The 22,714-nt window shown below is 41.2% G+C and overlaps 2 protein-coding genes across 5 annotated transcripts in view; one reads left to right on the top strand and one right to left on the bottom strand.

The window, feature by feature from the left end:
* mast3b (microtubule associated serine/threonine kinase 3b) overlaps positions 1-5,588 on the bottom strand; it is a 66,672-nt gene extending 61,084 nt beyond the window's left edge. For both annotated transcript variants that reach the window (XM_020498674.2, XM_020498675.2), the window contains exon 1: positions 5,288-5,588. In XM_020498674.2, coding sequence (XP_020354263.1) covers positions 5,288-5,334 — 47 coding nt within the window. In that variant the 5' untranslated portion in view covers positions 5,335-5,588. The remainder of the gene's footprint in view (positions 1-5,287) is intronic.
* Positions 5,589-15,286: 9,698 nt separating this feature from the next.
* Positions 15,287-21,884, top strand: LOC109902383 (interleukin-6 receptor subunit beta). Of its 3 annotated transcripts, none has more exons than XM_020498687.2 (16): positions 15,287-15,691; positions 16,635-16,761; positions 17,163-17,335; positions 17,500-17,577; positions 17,777-17,829; positions 17,934-17,958; positions 18,135-18,257; positions 18,531-18,610; positions 18,743-18,968; positions 19,080-19,241; positions 19,394-19,492; positions 19,601-19,771; positions 19,883-20,041; positions 20,290-20,350; positions 20,509-20,584; positions 21,193-21,884. In XM_020498687.2, exons 1-16 carry the CDS (start codon positions 15,625-15,627, stop codon positions 21,511-21,513), a joined length of 2,001 nt encoding a protein of 666 aa, XP_020354276.1. In that variant the 5' UTR covers positions 15,287-15,624; the 3' UTR covers positions 21,514-21,884. The 3 variants fall into 3 exon arrangements, with proteins under 3 accessions (XP_020354276.1, XP_020354275.1, XP_020354278.1); XM_020498686.2 differs by having other exon boundaries at positions 17,931-17,958; XM_020498689.2 differs by lacking the exons at positions 16,635-16,761; positions 17,163-17,335 and having other exon boundaries at positions 15,309-15,691; positions 17,931-17,958.
* The last annotated feature ends 830 nt before the right edge of the window (positions 21,885-22,714 follow it).

Below are 22,714 nucleotides of genomic sequence, written 5' to 3'. Positions count from 1 at the left end.
AAGCTCATTGAGGATCTCTCTAAGGGCACCAAGTGGGAAATAGATGGCAACAATGGTAAGCCTGAGTGGATAAGTGACAGTGACGGCATAGAATTCAAATGAGGAGATGGACAGGTGAGAGAGGGAGACAAGAGAAAATGTCCACTTTGGAGAAATGAGTAGCCCTGTGTCACCACCACGACAACCAGATGCTCTCGGACTATGACAGAAAAACGTAATCAGATGAAGTGAGAGCAGCTGGAGTAACAGTGTTCTCTGGGGTGACTCATGTCTACATCAGGGCCAAAAAGTCAAAGGACTGAAGGGCAGCATGTGTCGGACCCCAGTAAGACAAGGCGTTGGCTAATGGGTATCCAATTCTTTTTTTTAAAGCATAGGCTGAGACGAACTCGACGTTCTTGACCACAGATTGTCAGTTTCAAACGCTGCAAGAGACCAGGAATTCCACATGGGTTGTGTGAGCAGGTTACACTAAATTAGAAGGGTTGCAACCAAGGGTGGGGAGCGTCTGTAAAGCCTACGGGGGAAAGGAGCAAACAGGTATAGAAAACACACACATAGTTGCTAAAGCTACAAAATAGCCAAATGAGATCATCTGAAAATAACTAGGTAAGATACTCAAGTGAGAGAGTGGTGTGGAACCTTCCTCTTTTATTTCCTACCTCGAATAACTCAGCAGAACTGTCTTTGTTTTGGCGACGGTCTTAGTTTTGCCACTGACAGCTGCCACTGAGAAAACAGGGGAGACTGAATTACTAACACTAATTCCCTTTTTATTTTTATTTTTTATTTCACCTTTATTTAACCAGGTAGGCAAGTTGAGAACAAGTTCTCATTTGCAACTGTGACCTGGCCAAGATAAAGCATAGCAGTGTGAACAGACAACAACACAGAGTTACACATGGAGTAAACAATAAACAATAAACAAGTCAATAACAGTAGAAAAAAATAATCTATATACAGTGTGTGCAAAAGGCATGAGGAGGTAGGCAATAAATGGGCCATAGGAGTGAATAATTACAATTTAGTAGATTAACACTGGAGTGATAAATGATCAGATGAACATGGGCAGGTAGAGATACTGGTGTGCAAAAGAGCAGAAATGTAAATAAAATAAAAACAGTATGGGGATGAGGTAGGTAAATTGGGTGGGCTATATACCGATGGACTATGTACAGCTGCAGCGATCGGTTAGCTGCTCAGATAGCTGGTGAGGGAGATAAGTCTCCAACTTCAGAGATTTTTGCAATTCGTTCCAGTCGCAGGCAGCAGAGAACTGGAAGGAAAGGCGGCCAAATGAGGTTTTGGCTTTAGGGATGATAAGTGAGATACACCTGCTGGAGCGCGTGCTACGGGTGGGTGTTGCCATCGTGACCAGTGAACTGAGATAAGGCAGAGTTTTATCTAGCATAGACTTGTAGATGACCTGGAGCCAGTGGGTCTGGCGGCGAACATGTAGCGAGGGCCAGCCGACTAGAGCATACAGGTCGCAGTGGTGGGTGGTATAAGGTGCTTTAGTAACAAAACGGATGGCACTGTGATAAACTGCATCCAGTTTGCTGAGTAGAGTATTGGAAGCTATTTTGTAGATGACATCGCCGAAGTCGAGGATCGGTAGGATAGTCAGTTTTACTAGGGTAAGTTTGGCGGCGTGAGTGAAGGAGGCTTTGTTGCGAAATAGAAAGCCGACTCTAGATTTGATTTTAGATTGGAGATGTTTGAAGGAAGGAGGAAGGAGAGTTTGCTGAGCTGTTGGCCGAGGTTGGAGTAGCCAGGAGGAAGGCATGGCCAGCCGTTGAGAAATGCTTGTTGAAGTTTTCGATTATCACGGATTTATCGGTGGTGACCGTGTTACCTAGCCTCAGTGCAGTGGGCAGCTGGGAGGAGGTGCTCTTGTTCTCCATGGACTTCACAGTGTCCCAGAACTTTTTGGAGTTAGAGCTACAGGATGCAAATTTCTGCTTGAAAAAGCTAGCCTTTGCTTTCCTGACTGACTGCATGTATTGGTTCCTGACTTCCCTGAACAGTTGCATATCGCGGGGACTATTCGATGCTATTGCAGTCCGCCACAGGATGTTTTTGTGCTGGTCGAGGGCAGTCAGGTCTGGAGTGAACCAAGGGCTATATCTGTTCTTAGTTCTGCATTTTTTTAACGGAGCATGCTTGTCTAAGATGGTGAGGAAGTTACTTTTAAAGAATGACCAGGCATCCTCAACTGACGGGATGAGGTCAATATCCTTCCAGGTACCCTTGCAGAGGTGAAGAGCACATAGTCTAGCAGTAGACACATTTCAGTTGAATGCATTCAGTTGTGCAACTGACTACGGTAGGTATCCCCTTGCCCCGTCCTCACCTCCAGGTAGTGATTGTCTAGGAGAGGAGAAACCACTCCCCCTCCAATAGAGCCACTGATTATGAAGACAGCAACAGTCACACATTTCCATAAACCTTAATCCTGGTTGATATGTCAACAATCATCTGCAAGTCGATAGCAGTCAGCAGTTCATACATAGGGAGCACAGACAGCACTTAAAGTAGATGGCCCTAGCTAGCAAAAAGACAACTGATTAAGACAGAAATTACACTTCTTACTCCTGGAGATATCACGAGTCCTTTAGATATAGAATGAAGCACACTGAGATGGAGCCTGAGAAGTTATGTTCTTGTGTTTTGGAACATACAATAAGCTCATGCCGTCCTCTGTATTCTATAGTAGGGCTGGCACAATTACCTTATAACCTGTGTAACCGACAGTTATGGGTGAACACCGTCATAAAAAAACTAAAAGAAACTGTCATAACTGTTTTTGTTTGTTTTGTGGAACGAACAGCTGACTGAAGACGGCGAGGCCGGGACTCTGCGCGTTTGAGTCTGTTTCTGCGACAACATGGACTCTTAACAACGGGATGAAACTTTCTTGCTCCCTGCTGAAACAAGCAAGGTGTTCTCGCAAACAAGTCTTTGGCTACCTAGGCTGACCCCCCCCCCCCCCCCCCCATCTATTTATATGGAAGCACATGCAGTCAGGAGCGGGGAGGAGAACATTTAAAAATACACATTAAAAAATAAACAATAACCGTCCTCGTTCCATGACCGTCACAGCCCTATTCCATAGGAAGACTTTGGGGTGTATAGAAACACACCCCAAAACATCTGCCATCGTGCTCACGTGTCAAAATATGACAGTTCAGCTATAATACCGTAGCAGGCTGGCCGTCAGAAGTCATCTGCTAGAAGGCTGGCTTTATTGATTTTCATGTACAGATCTGTGCTTTGCTATCACAAATGCACAATGTTGATATGGTTTTAGTGTTGCTGCGGCAGAGGGCTCTTCAGATCCAGTGCAGAACATAGCACCGGCTTCTGCAGCAGCGAGATGAGCCTGTTGTCATAGTAATAAAAGAGATGGTTGGAAAACAAGCCTCTGCACGAAGACACTGCACTGTGCTAACTCATAATTACCTATCACTCACAGTCACGCCTCATCATTTCAAAATATTTTTTTCTCACCCCTCCAACCCATCTACGACGCTCTGAATTAGATTGTTCCACATTGTGCGTCACCTCATTGTTAATCGTTAGATTGCAGCTCTCCACCTACTTAATTAGTGAGTGAGGTGTTATGTTTATATCCAGTAGTGGTAGACGATTGGGGGAGCTGCATTTGCTGCAACACACGGTCAAACCCGACAGCTCCCATGTTTTGTTTTCGTTTTGTGATAAAAAAATTCAAAAACTTTGTGTGAAGCGTTCTGTGAACACAGTGGTTGCTCAGAAAAGGGTCTCTGCAGTGCGCTCATGTTGCTCATCGTGCTGCACCCACAAAACTGAGGGGTCAATACCCTACGCTGCGCCTGTGATCCATGGGAGAGTCAGATTTTGGAGAAAAAGCTCCTACGCTTTATGGATCAGCGTCTAGTGGGCAGCAGCAGGCAGGCAAACAGGCAGCCCCTGGCTACATTGGCTCAGAATGGAGAGTGGGTGGAAAGACGAGAACTGCAGCAATGCTAATCCTTTGAAGGAGGCAAGAATCACAGTAAAGCGTTTGGGAAATGGGTGCATATTTCCAAAATGACAGACATTTGTGTAGGGAGTGAGTGATATGTGAAACAAGCGTTTGACACTGGCCTGAATCAAAGCTATGTGACATTTTGACAATAATTCTGAAAAGGGCAAATAATCTGTGTGCGGAGGTCACTTTGAAAAACATCTAGTCTAATGTATTTCTGGATTGAATGTAGACAAATTCCTATCCTCCCACCCACCATCAAAGTGAGAAGCACCCCTCAAATTCACATTCAGTTTATGATCAGATAATTGGTTCAATTTCAACAATGTACAGTATATACCAGCATCCATAAATTCACCAACATAAATATGCCAAGTAGGCTGGCTATAGTAGCTCATCTTGCAGAAATAGCTTAAGTCATTGGTCAAATCTCAATAGACAAAGAGAAAAATAAATGAACGTTCTGAGTTCTACACCACGATAATCACTCACTCAATGCGTGTTCAAAACTCCTGCAGCCTACAAACTGAGTGGGTCTCATTGGGAAACACACTAGGTGTCTGTAGGTTCCATACTGCGTGTTAAATACTGCGTGCAAGAAACTGGTTGCAACTGGTAGAGTTGAGAAATTCATTGGCACACCACTGTAGCCTGTTGTCTTGTCTTATCAAGCACATACTGTAGGCTAGCTACTATTAGGGCTTCAATCACTGTAAACTCTCAGAAAAAAAGGATTCTTCGGCTGTTTGCATAGGAGAACCATTTTTGGTTCCAGATTAAAAACCCTTTTTGGATCCAGGTAGAACCATTTTGGGTTTCATGTAGAACCCTCTGTGGAAAGGTTCTACCTGGAACCCAAAACGGTTCGACCTGGAACCAACAAGGGTTCTTCAAAGGGTTCTCCTATGGTGACAGCTGAAGGACCCTTTAAAGGTTCTAGATAGCACCTTTTATTTCAAGAGTGTACCATGTCTATCACTTCAAATACTCACAGAAAAATAAGCATGATTTGAGTGCATCAGATGACAGTAGTCTATAGGGATTGTAGACTATTAGAACATCTAAGACATGAATTGATAATATATAGTCAAACATAGGCTACAGTAGGCCCTACATACATGAATAATAGAACATTATACCCAAAGGTGCACTTAGGCTACATTTACTTACCTTAATAAAATATAAGTGATTTCCCATGGTTCCCACGACAACATGAATGAATGGTCATGTAGATCAATGTTTATAAGTTATACACTATATAAAAGCATGCAAACTTACTCCAAAGTAAGGGAGGGGATTTTCAGCTTGTCTCTCCTCGACTTCATCCTTCTACGACTCCTGCCAAGAGGGACCTCCGTTGACTGCTGCTTGCACTTCACTTGTCACGTTGCGACACGGCTGATTTTGCGAACAGTTTCTCTATCATAGTGCGGCGGGACCTAAAAAGAACTGTCAAGTAGCTGTCGTTTATCAGTGGCTTCGGCACATCGTCGCTAACTGGTACAAACACAACATGTCAATGAAGGCAAACTCGACATAGGCAATCCATTTCTGAAAAGGCGCGCGTCAAGTGTGTAGTCCAAAGCGCACCAGTGAAGAACTGAGGAGCAGCAGCGCGGTTGGAACCGCGGTCACCACCAGGGACGGACTTGGACCAGAAATCGGCCCAGGCATTTCTATCACACCAGCGCATTTTTCCCCTCGAGGCCTATTTTTATATCAAGGCCACCAATATTAGCCATATAATTACAATTTTGCAGAAAAAAATAACATCAATTTAGACAGGCCTACTGTGCTAAAAATGGACCAGCCCATCTGGCTTTTGCCAGACTATGGTGCGAGGGTAATGGTGAAGGTGTTGATCAAGGTAATCAATCGGCCCTGGAGAAGGTGTTGGAAGAGAAAAGTTGTGTTGAGAGTGTAAAATTAATTTACCTCCTAAGTTAAATGGATAGTTCATCCAAATTACAAATTACATTTGGCTTTCCTTGCCCTGTAAGCAGTCTGTTTACGTGGCCACTGTTTTAAATGCTAACTTTTTTTCATTTGTGGCACGAACCAATGCAAATCAATGGTAAATTACCTATATTAGAATTTTTTACACTTCATGTCCAAATCATCTATAGTAACTTAATTAAGTTAGCTTACACAATACATTTTTAGATGCTTTAGGGTGATTTGGACATAAAGCACTAATATACAGTAGGTATCACTGACATTCATTGGATTTGTGTCACAAATGCTAAAAAGGTTACCATTAAAAAAACACTGGTCAGCTAAACAAAACCAAAGCATGAATTTCTGTCATACCTTGAAAAAAGGGTTCCAAAAGCATTCTTAGACTGTCCCTATAGGAGAACCCTTTTAGGTTCCATATAGAACACTCTCTGGGACCAAAAAGGGTCATTCAAAGGATTCTCCTATGGGGACAGTCGGAAAACAGTTTTAGGTTCTAGATAGCACCTAAGAGTGTAGACTGTTTACAGGGTAAGGAAACCAATGACATTTTGAAATTTGAGTGAACTATCCCTTTAAATCTATTTGAATTGATAAAAATAAGGCTAAATCAATGACGGTGTGCAATCTGAAATAACATGCAAATTGATGTGCGTAATTATAGCCCGGGATAGCCGTCAGTAGGCAATTTACTGACGCACCGACAACATAATCACAAGCTGTTGCTCAAGATGAGGACTGTTGGTAGCCTATCCCAAAGCTGCTCCAGGAATTCCTCTCAGTCTACTATGCTATCACCAGAGCCAGATCTACTCTGTATATGAGTCTCTATAAGATTTGTGCGTGTGTGTGCGTGTGTGCGTGTGTGCGCGTGTGCGTGCTCCTGTGTGCCCTTGTGTGCAGGTCATGTTTGTGTGTGCATGCGTGTGCTGTGCATGTTTGTGTGTGAGTGTGCATGTGTGCATGCATGTGTTTGCATAAGTGTGTGTCTGGGCATGTGCGTGTGCGTATCTGTACTAATTAGGTTTAATTCTTATATCTTATTCTACAAAAATGTAGACAACATTGGTTACTAAGGCAGCACATGGTTACTGGTGGTTGCTAGGAGCCTGCGCATACTCCAGATTTGACCCTATGCATCTGTGATATTCAAAGCTTGCTTGGAAAGACACATTTTGGAATTCCACCCTTAAACTCCCCCTCCCCTGAACATCCCCCCCCCCCCCCTGTATTCCATTAATCAAACCACAGCTCTCTCTCAAAAGCACAATGTATTAAAGCATTGTCACATTAACTAATGGGATATTTAGTGTGAAACATTGACATTAGAAGGAAGAACAAGAGATCCTATGTTCAAAGAGGACATGAGTGAAAATGGAGGACATAAGTGAAAATGGAGGACATAAGTGGAGGTTTCCTGTTAATGCTTTTCTCTTGTTTTGAGAAGCTTGCTGCTTGGAACAGCTAAAGAGAACAGGTTCCTCTGTTACCATGGTGACAAGGGCTATACCTCCGCCTCACTCTTTTCTAACTATCTCTTCCCCATCCAGATGGACATTTAGGCAGAACAGAAAACAGAGTGCAACAAGTGAGCCACAGCTAATGTTGCTTTCATATTCAGTAATGAATTCAATTGAACTTTATTGTCAACATATTTGAATAAAACAGCCATTAAAACAGCAGTTCAAAAAGCACAGGAGCATGATTCCTCTGGATTTTGAGTTTGTTTCATGTTTGGATTAATTCGATTCAGGCCCTGATGTTGTATGTCACAATTAGCAAAAAAAGAAAACAGATTTGTGATCCGGTCTTTGTTCAGAGTGATTCCAACAAAATGAAGTACTGAGAATTTGTTCACGATTGTGTCATATAATCTGAAAAGGCACCAGTTATTCTATAATGAAAATAATCAAATGAGTCAGCAATGATGAACATTAGCCAAAAAGACTGTATAAAATAAATAATACAAATACTCAGCTATATTGTATGCAAAAAAGATAATTTTTACTCATAAAATGGAGAAAAAAAATTGGTTTAACAATTATAATTTTTTTTATCTAAAAAGGAAAGGGGTCTTGGTGCCCCTGTTTTCAATATCTCACATTGCGAGGATAACGGCACTGAACTTTTTTCTCAAATGTTTTATGAGATTAGAGATCACATTGGGAGGGATCTTAGACCATTCCTCCATACAGTCTTAGAAAAAAAGATGCTATCTAGAACCTGAAAGGGTTCTTCGGCTGTCTCCATAGAAGAACCTTTTGAAGAACCATTTTTGGTTGCAGGTAAAACCCTTTTGGTTACAGGTAGAACTATTTTGGATTGCACAGAGGGTTCTCTGGTGAACCCTAAAGGGTTCTACCTGGAACCAAAAAATGGTTCTCCTATGGGGACAGACGAAGATCCCTTTTGGAACCCCTTTTTCTAAGAGTGTACGGAATCTTTTCAGATCCTTGATATCATTCAACTGCCCTCTTCAATTTATAACCACAGGTTTTCAATGGGAGACTGAGATGAGATGATTTTGTGGTAAATTAATCATTTCTTTCTGGATTTCGATGTGTGCTTGGGGATATTGTCTTGCTGGAATATCCACTTACGGCCAAGTTTCAGCCTCCAGGTAGAGGCAACCAGGTTTTAATTGACCACAAAATCTGAGATGTCTGCCAGGCATGCAGAGATGTGTGCTGCCACCTGGTTGCCAGAAGAGGGAAGGAGAAAAGTAGTTGAGTGTCATCAGCATAGCAATTATAGGAGAGGGGGCCTCCAGGTTCTGGCCGGCAGGGATTTTCTTGTCCCATCGCGAACTAGCAACTCCTGTGGCACGCTGACACGGTCGCCAGGTGTATGGTGTTTCCTTCGACACATTGGTGCGGCTGGCTTCCGGGTTAAGCAGGCATTGTGTCAAGAAGCAGTGCGGCTTGGCTGGGTTGTGTTTCGGAGGATGCACAGCTCTAGACCTTCACCTCTCCTGAGTCATTCTGGAGTTGCAGCGATGGATACCACAAAACTGGGGACAAAAAGGGGTAAAATAATTTTTAAAAAGCAACGATAGGAGAGACCATGTGAGGATATGACAGAGCCGAGTGACTTAGTATATAGATAAAAGAGGAGAATGCCTAGAACCGAGCCCTGGGGAACACCAATAGTGACAGCACGTGGTACAGACACAGATCCTCTCCACGTCACCTGGTAGAAGCTGCCTGCCAGATAGGATGCAGTCCAAGAGTGCGCAGAGCCTGAGACATCCAGCGTTGAGAGGGTGGAGAGGAGGATCTGATGGTTCACAGTCTCAAAGGCAGAGGATAGATCTAGGAGGATGAGAACACTGGAGAGCTTTGGCAGAGCGGAGAGCCAGCCGTGAAAGTGCTGGGGCTAGCGGGGAGTGAAGTGAGGAATGGGAGATGGTCTGGAGGAGGGAGGAGGGGATGCTCATGGTGGGGACGGACAGCCCATCTCAGTATGGAGTGCAGTTCACAATGCATCTCATCATGGTAACTTTTTTCTTGTGACATGTAGGCCTACATGCAGCACAGCCTATACTAAAGTCATATAAGGACCGTCTATCTAATTTACACATCTCCATCTGGCTTTTGGAGGTCACCATATTGTTTTATTGTAATGGTGTATTTTATTTTACTGCAGCTGTAGAGTTTTGAAACAGGCTATCACTCGAATATCGTTGTTTTAAATCAGAGCACGTGCGAGCAGTCTCTCTCTCTCCATCAATTTAAATTAAAATTGCATCCAAAATACATAATCCTATATATGTCCAAGCCTACCTCTTTCATGTAATAAAATCAATGCAGTATTAGCCTTATGTTTAGCTAATTAATGATAGCTTATGCATAATAAGCTTCTAACTTACACTACCATTCAGAAATTCCCTTGTTTTTGAAAGAAAAGCTCATTTTTTGTCCATTAAAATAACCTCAAATTGATCAGAAATACAGTGTAGACATTGTGTAGACATTGTTAATGTTGTAAATGACTATTGTAGCTGGAAACTGTAGGTTTTTAAAGGAATATTGACATAGGCGTACAGAGGCCCATTATCAGCAACCATCACTCCTGTGTTCCAATGACACGTTGTGTTAGCTAATCCAAGTTTATCATTTTAAAAGGCTAATTGATCATTAGCAAACCCTTTTGCAATTATGTTAGCACAGCTGAAAACCGTTGTGCTAATTAATGAAGCAATAAAACTGGCCTTCTTTAGACTAGTTGAGTATCTGGAGCATCAGCATTTGTGGGTTCGATTACAGGCTCAAAATGGCAAGAAAGAAAGAGTTTTCTTCTGAAACTCGTCGGTCTATTCCTGTTCTGAGGAATGAAGGCTATTCCATGCAAGAAAATGGGTTTCCGTGGCAGAGGAGCCGCACACAAGTCTAAGATCACCATGCGCAATGTCAAGCGTCGCCTGGAGTGGTATGAAGCTCACCGTCATTGGACTCTGGAGCAGTAGAAACACATTCACATTCTCTGGAGTGATGAATCTCACTTTACCATCTGGCAGTCCGACGGACGAATCTGGGTTTGGCAAATGCCAGGAGAACGCTACCTGCCTCAATGCATAGTGCCAACGGTAAAGTTTGGTGGATGAGTATAATGTTCTGGGACTGTTTTTCATGGTTCAGGCTAGGCCCCATAATTCCAGTGAAGGGAAATATTATTAATATTAACACTACAGCATACAATGACATTCTAGAAGATTCTGTGCTTTGTCGTGGAAAATTACATAATTAGTCATGCTATCCCGTGTTTTACTGCTTATGTTATATGCTTGTGTTTTTTCTAACCTGATACGAACTTGACTTTGTGGGACAGAAAGACACATGTATGGAAACTTGCAGAAAGGAGCACATTATAGTGTTTGCTGAATGCAGTTAGATGGTTGAGCCCTTGGGCTAGCAACCTCGTGCTATGTTAAATCTGCACAGACAACTAATTGCCTTTTACACACTATCTGCTGACTAACACTCATACAACAAATATGTATTTTTCTATAAAAGTAGAGATCCGACTATGTTTGTTAAGCTTTCAACTCTTAAGCATTCTTGGTGATGGTTGATTGCTTCATTTTTGCAAATCTTGTCAAATTGTTGTTTGAAAGAATCTCCAGTCTCTCTCTTCCTATGGAATTGCTTCCAACTTTAGGCAACAGTTTGAGGAAGGCCCTTTCCCATTTCAGCATGATAATGCCCCCTTGCGCAAAGCGAGGTGCATACAGAAATGGTTTGACAAGATCAGTGTGGAAGAACATGACTGACCTGCACAGAGCCCTGACCTCAACCCCATCGAACACCCTTTGGATGATTTGGAAAGCCGGGCCTAATCGCCCAACATCGGTGCCCGACCTCACTAATGCTCGTGGCTGAATGGAAGCAAGTCCCCACAGAAAGCCTTCCTGAAAGAGTGGAGGCTGTTATAGCAGCACAGGGGGGACCAACTCCATATTAATGCATATGACGTTGGAATGAGATGTTCGACAAGCATGTAGTGCATTTCTTATTATACTTGTGAGGACTATTTGGGGACCAATAATTGATTCCCAATTATAGTCCTTTTTTCCCTAACCCCTAACCCTAACCCTAAACCTGACTTAGAGTAACTGGGTTGTGAACTCTACTGTAGATGTTATTAGCTTCTACTTAGAAGTTCTACCATGCAGACCTGATGGCCATGGACTTCATGGGAGTGAAAGGAATTCTATAATATCTGTCACATCTGCTCCTGCTACGCCCTCTGGTGTTCATCTGGTGTCCTCTTGACCTGCAGTTACTCCCCCTGTACACTCTCTCTCTCCCTCTCCCTCTCTCTCTCTGTGTGATTGTGTGGTTGGAGACAGGTGTGCTGGAGTCAGAGCAGATCCCTACCAGCTGCAACTCGTTCCATAATCAAGACCTGTACAAATAGTCAGTCCTGCCACTTCCACTCTGCCAGATCGTAATCTCTGCTTAGTCAGTTCATGATTCTAGCCATTTATGATTATTCAAGATCCTGTTACGCTGATGTGCCTGTGTCCCTGCCTGACACAGTTTAGCCTCTCATTGCAGTTACCGCTCTCTCTGGCTCCTGTCTCCTGTTCCACATCTCACCACCCAACTACCTTGCTCTGGATTTGACTCACAACCACTATCTTAGATTCCCCTCAGGACCTGTTTACCCTGTTCTACACAGCTATCTCCAACCTCAGTCTCCACATCTGGTTTTTCTGCAACTCATCAACTCATCTGCACTCCATATCTCCCTGTGTAACAATAAATATTTTGGTTCATTTATCCCTGTTTCCTCATCTGAAGCTCTTGGGTTCCCCTGTGTCACTCCGCTTAACAAATATCTGTACATTATTGGAACACCTGTAATTACAAAAGTACAATGATTTATGTTTTGCTTGAGATTAAGAATCAGTGGTAGACACTTTAAGTGCATGAAGAGCTCAATTGTACAAAAGCCATACAAATGCCTGTTTGAAACTTTCAGTTTCTGTTGATACTATGTTCCAGTCTTACTTCTGATAGCAAAAGGAGGAAGAAGGATTGGGAAACTAACTGCAAATAACAAACTGAACTCCACCTAGCAGAAACATCTTTGTGTTAGCAGCTATTAATTATGAGCTTATGGTATTCATGTTAAGGGGCATCACCCTGGGCAGGGTGAACCTTAGTAGCATAGAGTTAAACAGGAACAAAACAAGCAAGTTTTAATAAGAGTTAAAGTTGAATCAACTCTGGAAATGTAACACTTGGTGAAGAGTTGATTTTACACTGTGTGGAGTGGGACCATGTTATCTGAGGCAGTGTTACATGTGTGTCGTTCCACGAAATGAGTGCCTTTTGTGTCTCTTATTTTAAGTAGAAATTGTGCACCAATATTGAGTTTTAAAAGACTTATATTCAATAAAGTGCCCTTTAATATAAACCACATGGGGAAATTAAATAAATCCCTCTGTGACTTCCAGGAAGATTTTAACCCACTTAACCCCAACATTACTCCAAGTTGTCACCATCATTGTAAAGTTATTTTGTTCCTTTGACAAAGCCATTTCTGAAGATTATTATTGTTCAAGATAGCATGCCCAGGTCGCCGCAGGTCTGTGGAGATCTTTACAATTGCTGCAATAACTTGAGCAGAATCTCGAACGGCATTGATCTCTTGCACCATGTACTTTCAATGTAATCTCAATTGCAATCCAGGACATTTGGTGATGCTATTAGATGAAGCAGAGGTATAACACATTCATCTCGTGAATAAATAAATAAAATATCTGACATTGTATTCCAATTTGAACTTTGCTGTGCTTTTAAATGGTTGAAAGCGCAGTGATAGGCATTTGTGTCACGCCCTGGTCTTAGTATTTTGTGTTTTCTTTATTATTTTGGTTAGGCCAGGGTGTGACATGGGTTTATTATGTGGTGTGTTTTGTCTTGGTTTTTTTTTGTAGGTATTGGGATTGTGATATAGTAGGGTTATCTAGAATAGTCTATGGCTGTCTGGAGTGGTTCTCGATCAGAGGCAGGTGTTTATCGTTGTCTCTGATTGGGAACCATATTTAGGCAGCCATATTCTTTGAGTGTTTCGTGGGTGATTGTTCCTGTCTCTGTGTTTGTTCGAACCAGATAGGCTGTTTAGGTTTTCACGTTACGTTTCTTGTTTTGTGTTGTTCGTGTTTATTCGTTTATTAAACATGTATCAAAATTACCACGCTGCATTTTGGTCCTCCTCTCCTTCATCGGAAGAAAACCGTAACAATTTGGGTGAGATCTAAACCAAAAATCAGTCATTTAAATAAATTCATTAGGCCCAAAACTATAGATTTCATATGACTGGGAACTGATATTTGCATCTGTTGGTCACAGATACCTTAAAGGTAAAGGCCTGGATCCGAATATCAGTCAGTTTCTGGTGTGAGCACTTGCCTCATGCAGCACGACACATCTCCTTCACATTGAGTTGATCAGGCTGCTGATTGTGGCTGTGCGGAGTTGCTGGATATTGGCAGAAAATGGAACATGCTGTCGTACACGTTGATCCAGAGTATCCCAAACATGCTCAATGGGTGACATGTCTGGTGAGTATGCAGGCCATGGAAGGACTGGGACATTTTCAGCTTCCAGGAATTGTGTACAGATCCTTGCGCCATGGGGCAGTGCATTACGATGCTGAAACATGAGGTGATGGCGGTGGATGAATGGCATGACAATGGGCCTCAGGATCTCATCACGGTATCTCTGTGCATTCAAATTGCCATCGATAAAATGCAATTGTGTTTGTTGTCCATAGCTTATGCCTGCCCATACCATAAACCCACCGCCACCATGGGACACTGTTCACAACGTTGGTATCAGCAAACTGCTCACTCACACGATGCCATACATGTGGTCTGCGGTTGTGAGGCTGGTTGAATGTACTGCCAAATGCTCTAAAACAATGAGGGAGGCGGCTTTTGGTAGAGAAATTAATTCCCATTAATTCCCATTATTCTCTGGCAACAGCTTTGGTGGACATTCCTACAGTCAGCATGCCAATTGCATGCTCCCACAAAACTTGAGGGATAAAACTGCACATTTTAGAGTGGCCTTTTGTCCCCAGCAGAAGGTGCACCTGTGTAATGATCCTGCTGTTCAATTAGCTTCTTGATATGCCACACCTGTCAGGTGGATGGATTAACTTGGCCAAAGAGAAATGCTCATTAACAGGAATGTTAACAAATTTGTTTCCAAAATTTGAGAGAAAGAAGCTTTGTGCGTATGGAACATTTCTGGGATCTTTTATTTCAGCTCATGAAACATGGGACCAACACTTTACATGTTCCATTTTTATTTTTGTTCAGTGGACATTGTTGAATTTCCAATGTGTTATCTCTATACTTTCAACAAACTTTTGACTGTCTCTTTGAGTGGTTGAAATGTCATGGATCAACGTCTCAACCAAACATTACCCAGTTATCCACGTTGAAATGACGTGGTGTGCGCAATGGAATTTGCACATAGAAATCTAACGGAATGCACCTTTAATGTGGAATAGGTACAAAGAGAGGTATAAAGTGACTAAGCAATGTTAAAGAAATGTAGTCATTTCATAGAAAATGGAAATCCAATTTGAGGATGTAAGAGATGAGAAATTGCTCAGAATTGCTCACGCCTTCAGCTGATTGCCTGAAAAGTCCTACCAAAGTGTCTTCATTCAGATTGGTCGAGCAAACCGTTGCAAAGCCAGTTTTCTAAACCTCAGTGATGAGTGATGCTTTTAATATGAAAGAGTCCATCAAAGCCTAAGCTGCATGGCAGGGGTTAGCTTGAGAGTGATGTGAAAATAGATTATGCTTCTGAACGTAGGAAAGGTAAAGTAGGTCATTTTGTGTCACTGCAGAAGATTGCAGTGGCCAACATCCTCTCTGAAACATTAAGTCAAGGTTTCTTTTTTAACCTGCCAACAGTCAGCACGCTTCCCTCCCCAACATTGTGGTTTGTGGTGTAGAGACAACATGTTCTGCCCTTTTATCTGAGAAAGAACAAGAGCATGCAGACATTTTTCGCCCCCAAACAGTTTCATTTACGAGAAGCGTAACTGAAACAGGTTTGAGGAGCTGTCGACGGCTGCATGGAACTGTGATAACAGTCTAGCAAACCCAAGTCTCTTTGGTCAAACGCAGGCTGATGGAGACAAAGGAACACTGGTTCTTGCAAGGATTTCTGCTTCTTGCTATGGTAATAATAGCTCAAGGTATGAATCTTTTTCTCTACTCAGTTATTCTCAGGGGCTTTCAAGTGGCTCTTGGCCCAGCGTCAATTCGGTTCAGCTTATCTCCGTAGTGATACAATTATCATACTACCAAAACCATAAAAGACAAATAAGAAGCATTTACTGTGATTGAAGTTTGACATGAGGCTGAAGATTATGGTTAGCTTATCTGGGCAGCATGGTTTTCACAAACAAGAGTTTGTGACAGGGCTGCTACTGTAAATTAACTGTGCAAAAATACAGATGAAAGATATGCATATTATTTATTGCACACTGATAGTTACAATTAGTAGTATTTCAATCAAACATTTAATTTGGGGATAATTTTGCAAAGTAACATCTAATATAATAATTTATAGAATATATTCTATTCATAATATCTATGAAATTAACTTGACCCTCTCTGGTGAAAGCAAAGTTGTACGGTGGGGTCTGAAATTATTATACTCCAAAATGACACAATACATTATTTACCATTCATTTCTATTGGGCACAAAATAATCTGAAACACAACCGAAACAAACTGTACATGCAGCCAACCAGTTTGTAGAGTCACAAGCTTGATTTAGTCATTGCGTGCTAGGAATATGGGACCAAATACTAAACTTTTGACTACTTTATTATAAAAATCTATTAGGGGTGTCAATTGTTTTGTTTTTTAACAATAATTACTTGTTAAACAAAATGTATTTCTCTGAACAATTGTATTAGTATGAAATAATACAATTTCACAAATGTTTTACATACAAAAATATACCTCAGTATTTTAATAATTTATTTTACACAGACATTATTGCTCATCTTTAACAAAGGTGTCAATAATTTCAGACCCCATGTATACATACTAATGAACAGGACAGCAACTCACAGAAATTTTTATATGATGTTTTTTACATTTAAACACTTTAAAATTTCCTTTATAAAGGGGCAACAATTAAATGTCCTTTTAGTCCTCTGTGCTACAAGAAAACTGAAAGTGCCACCATCTATACATGTGAATGGGAGACTGAATCTGAATCTATGAAGAATGCAACTTATGAGCTTTTTTACAGGTAAGTTAACTAGCTATGCATGCTTGGGAACTTTCCATAAGTTACACAGACAGAGAAGTTGTATTATGACACCGGAAAACCGGCAGGTGCTGGGTGTGTAGTGGCTAAACAATGCATGAGCAAATGAACAACTCCTCATGTAAGAGCTACCTGTATACACATTGTAACAATTTTATTATAGCAGACAAAAAGAAAATAGTGTTGTGACATGTGAGCGTGTGTACGTTACGGTCACCGGCAGATAAAGCAAGACGGAGGGTTTGACAGTAGGAAGACAGTATTGTCTTGTGCTTGAGAATGAACTATCAACCTTAGTAGATCCCCAGGTAATAAAACATTGATCATACAAATATCTGTTCAGTGTGCGAACCAAATGTTGCTCTCATCCTTAATGTTTTCAGCCGCTCCAATTCCGCTGCAAGTAGAACATCATTGGGCAGTAGTAGGAAGAGCTATATCTGTGTGCAAGACAATACAGTGCTCAACAAAGTGTTGGTGGATATATGGGTGGTCACTTACATGGGCAACGAGAGCTGCCAGTCACTTAATACCACTGTTACACTTTCTGAAAGAGGTAAATCATTTATTTTTTATTTTTGAACTGTTATTCGGTGTAAAATGCAGGCTAAGAATCCACTAAGTACTTTACACAACTGACCACGGTACGATTTGAATCCCAAGATTCCTATTGTAATCTTTGTTTTTTTGTGTGTAACGTGATTTGCTTTCTCCCTACAGTTAAGTATGAAGCTCCCCAACATATGTCTATGGCAAGATCCTCGAGCAATCTTACCCTCAGCTGGGATAACAAGAAAGGTAGTTAAGGTGCTCAGGGCCTTGCACAGTCCTTTTGGGAGGGCAGGTGCTCAACAGTTTTCTTCCAAGATTCAAGAGGTTATGAGAGATTAGCTCGTTTTATGTGTTACAAGTAACGAGACTTACGTTGCATTTTTGGGGGGTTTGTAAACACAACCAATCTGAAAAAGCAATTTCTCATATGTGCACGTGCCTGAAGATGCTGTCATAGAGGTGAAGTTCAGAAGACTAGAGGAAACCTCAGAGACATGGGTGAGACCTCTTCTTTTCCTTGCAACAATGCGCTCATTCATTCTTTTCTGATGAGTTTAGTATTTTTGCCTCAATTAATTTGACCTTGTCTGTTGGTCTAGAAGACATTTAAGAAAGAAGTCAAACAAGGTGAGCTCCTTTCAGTTTCATTTTAAGATCTTTTGAAATATAAGCAGCCACATTATTGTAATGTTTATTTCATTATTTTACTGCAGTGTGGGTCTCAATAAAATTGAGTATTTGAAAAGTGCAAAGCTATCACTACTAGAGTGAGACTTGCAGTAAACCTGTGTTTGTCTGTACAGCCATGGTCACGCTGGAGAATCTCCAGAACGTATCTGTGTACCAACTACAGGTCAGACAAATGTCCAAGCATGTCAAACATCCCCTGTGGAGCGACTGGACTCCAATCCTGGACGTTCCCACTGGTGAGCAATGGATATTTAAATAGTCTGTGTGACAGCCTACAGTGAAACTCACCAGGGTTGATGGCAATTCTATTCAAAATCAGTCAATTCTGTTCACATGATGATTGGAAACAGTGGCAAGTTTTTAAATTCATGAATTGAATTTCAATCTTCTGTATTGTCTGAATTTTCTTTTTGACTCTATGTCCCGAGATGAAGACATGTTCCTGGCTTTGCCCTTCTAGAATTGCTGAGGATGTACCATTTCTGGTTGTAACTGTCATTTTGCTGCAGAAATCCCAAATCCCCCAGAAGTTAACTGGACAGTAGAGGATTTTAACAATGGTACTCGACTACTCAAGCTGACTTGGGGTGTAAGTTACAAAGTGCTACAAAACATTGAAAATTAAGTAACATTCTAGACTCTGCTGGTTTCAATTAGGCTCAAATTGTGTTTCAAAGAGTTGCATCACTTACATCCGTTTGTGTACCCCTGTGTCTTCCAGACACCACCTTATCCAGTCTCTATGCAGGTGAATTACAACCTCTCTCTCCATATTTGGCCATGCCTACTAAAGCGAAAGAACTTCACCATTGTCACTACCACTGTGTTCAGTGTTTACGTGACTTACTCTGCTGTCAGTGGTGACATTATTGCCTTTAATAAAGTGGGAAAGTCATCCCCGACACATATCCTTGTCCCAGCAAAACATATTTCATTTCCCTGCAAGTGTAAGTATATATATGTGTGTGTGTTTTTTGTGTGTCTGCGCTTATGCTTGATTTACCTCTACACAATGTTAATTCCTGAAATCAAAATGTTGTTATTTAATTTCCAATTAGCTTGGCCTAATGACAGACTCATCCCACTCAAGTATGCGCATGGCTTTATGAAATCCTGCCTGGAGTGGTACAAGTCAACAGACGGAGAAACGCGACCAGAAAAAGTGAATAGATCAAAACTAAATGGAACCGTGAAGAAAAAACTAAAACATGTCAGAAAAAGTAAGGGGGAATTTCACCCCAAAACATTTTTTTGGGTGGGGAGAATAGAAAATGTCTCTTTGTTTTACTGTGCTTTACCAAGTGTGATATAATCAAGATATACAGGTGGTATGTCTCGCAAACTGAGATAAACACGTCTGGTTTTGTTCCAGAGATGGACGACTATGTACGTTACTATTACCTCGTTCACAAACAAACTGATGGAAAGCCACAATCAACAGAGACGTGTCTCATGTATAAAAAGGAGGGTGGTAAGCTAAGCTCATATAAAAAAATCTGACTGTCACAGCAATGCTTGTATGCAGTTCTTTCCTACATAATAATGTATACATCATCTAACACGGATGTCTTGTTTTCAGCACCCAGTAAGGCACCTGATCATTTCACTGCTCCTATTCTTAATGTTACAACCAATTCTGCAATGCTGCATTGGAAACCTATTCCTGTGCCAGACCAGCGAGGTTTCCTTACACACTATGAAATCTGCTACACAAGGAGAAGCCAAAACAATGAGTCACAATTTGAATCTGGTAAAGTCCTCCTCCAAACTTAATGAGTCGATGCCCTGTGATAAACGTGTAATTTATGTAATTGTGTAATTAATGTATATAGATGAATATCACATTTTTGTCTCTTATCAGAGTGTCATAAGAGCTTTGCATCAAAAACAGAGTATCTTGTTCAAAACCTGACACCTGGGTCCATCTACAACATCCATCTCGCTGGAGCAACAGCTGCAGGTTCAGGACCAACGACAACTATCGAAATCACGACAAAGCCTCTACCCCAGTCCGTTATTGGTAGGAATTAGGAATGTATTATTTTTATGGCACAGAGTAGACCAGAGAATCAGCAAAACTGTTAAACAATTTTGAAATTATGAGAGTCCACATTCATGGTATAATTGACTTTATCACTTGTGATTTTCAATTTTCAAATTAGTGATATGTGGATGTTGCCTGCATTGTTTCCCCCTACAGACTCAAGATGCTTATCGAACTCAACAACATAACATTCAATTATTATCTCCTTTATCTTTTCCAATAAGGTTGGATCATAGCTGGCATAATTGCAATATTAATAACAGTATGCTTGTTCATCATCAAGAGGTAAGCTGAAAATATATACTTTTTAATAACATCCGATCTTCAGGATTAGCAAGAAAGCCTAGTCTTTCAGGGATGAATATTGTTCATTTTTCAATGACTTCAAAAACATTTCACACATCATTCTAAACAGCATCTATAACTTTTGTTCTAATTCTAAGACATAAAAAGAAAATCTTCCCACCAATACCACGTCCTGTGCTCGTAGAGTCGGTGAATTATCGAGCGAGGAATCAGGTAAAATCCTTTTAACAATTGACATACTTAGCATTGTGTTCAGACTTTACTGTGCAGAACTCTGCATTTTCCCTAAATGTCCTGCTTTGTATGTCAGAATTCACGCAGCACATGATTGAACTGAAACAAAATTGAAAGTAGACATCATGTGACATGCTTTGATCTTTTACACTAAATCACAAATGATAAAAGCACCATAGTCATGATTGAGCCCTGTCAGGCTGTCATCATAAAAGGTAGGGTTAGTTATTGTGTCTACAGAGGTGCTCAGGTCTATATGAATACACTGGTGGGAGGAAAGCACCTGCTGAGCAAGGAAAGCACAAACATGGTGAGAAGAATCTTCCCTTGGCACTCAGTAGCCACAAACCTTCCATACATTCCACAAACAATAATGCACGCCAAACTTATTAAATAGCTGGTTTATCAACTCAACTTTTTACAAAACATGTGAAACTGATGCGTTATAGGTGCAAAGCAAAAATATCTGGTGCACGACTTTATGTGTGTGCTTAACTTGAACATTTGTCCAAGTCATGTGTTGATGCTGACATCATTGAGACATTGGCATGATTTGATCCTGAATGGGTATCCCTTTGTCTCAACAGAGTATGCATGAGAAGGAGGAGGTGCATGAGCTGCAGCTATATGACAACTGCAGCCAAGACCCTAACCCTGAGGAAGCCACTGTCCTGGAGGTGTCTGAGACATACGAGTGTGAAGACACGGACGAGAAGTGCCTGGGAGACTCCAGCACCCCAGTCAGTGACCCGCTGAGCCCTGATTACAAGGCCCAGGTGCTACGTCTAGAAACCCCTGATTCAAGCAAAGGAGAGATTGACTGTTTGGTCAACATGATGATGTACAGGAACGGTCTGGTCTTTGATATGAAAGCATACTCCACCGAGGATGTCGGGATCCCACTTTAGACATCACTGCTGTAGCACTCGCTCGAAGCCTGTAATTATAATATATGACCCCCTTATTATGGTGTATTGTCACGTTCTATTGGTCCTGACTAAATAACAGCCATCTTGAGTCAGTTGAGAGAATTTACATATTATAAGCCTTATAATAATACATTATAAAGGCATATTCTTGTTTCTAACAAGTTATAAAGCGTATCCTTTAAGTAAAGTGTTAGGCAACACTGCGAGAGAGTGGTGACAGTGGCCTGGCTGGGCCATTTGGCACTTTGTCTGTTCAAATATTCAGGCTAGTTCATTAACAGATAATTATTATATTATTGTGGACATTAAAATATGTTTAAACACTGTAGATATAAATAATACTGACAGTTTGCATTGATGTATTTCTTTAAAATATTTGATTAAACTTATTTTCTTGACAATAAGCAAAAACAGGCAACTTAATTTGCAACTTAATTTACATACATTTCCACAAACATTAGTGGCATCACACTTGCTCAGACCCACATGTTCCCACATAAACAAAGAGGTGTAATGGGTTGGCACTCAAAAAGATGTTGCATAAAGCTTACAGTACTTCATTATTCAATGTTTTTCATTATTTTCACTGCATCAGACGTTTCGGCTTTAGTGCCTTCTAATGCTCTGCCCCATGTGACTTCAAATTGTGTTATGTTGTTTGTCTGTAGACAGATTTTCTTCCCATATTTAAATAATAAAGCATTTGATTCTTCCATTCTCTTAAAGATGGAGTATCATTTGACTGGGGACGGTGGGATATGCCCCCCCACATTCTAAAATTGCATTTTTGCCCTCCCCCCACAGTTTTACCTGTCACCGTGCTGATAATAGGCAGACCAAGGCGCAGCGTGTGTTCGGAGTTCCACATCTTTTATTTAAGTGAAACTTTCAAACAAAACCAATAAACAAGCAACAAAATGTGACTTACGTGGTGCAACCAGCACAAACATAAACAATATCCCACAACCCAGGTGGGAACAATGGAGAACTTAAGTAGGATCCCCAATTAGAGACAACGATCATCAGCTGCCTCTAATTGGGAACCATACCAAGTACCAACACCCCCCTAGTCACGCCCTGACCTACAACACCATAGAGAACCAAGGGCTCTCTATGGTCAGGGCGTGACATTATCATTGCACTGTGATACAAAAAAAGGGTCATCGGTGTGCTTTATGAC

The sequence above is a fragment of the Oncorhynchus kisutch genome, linkage group LG13, assembly GCF_002021735.2.
Source record: "Oncorhynchus kisutch isolate 150728-3 linkage group LG13, Okis_V2, whole genome shotgun sequence".
Lineage (NCBI taxonomy): Eukaryota > Metazoa > Chordata > Actinopteri > Salmoniformes > Salmonidae > Oncorhynchus > Oncorhynchus kisutch.
The sequence above is the reverse complement of the archived record's forward strand: the minus strand, read 5'-3'. Positions and strand labels throughout refer to the sequence as shown.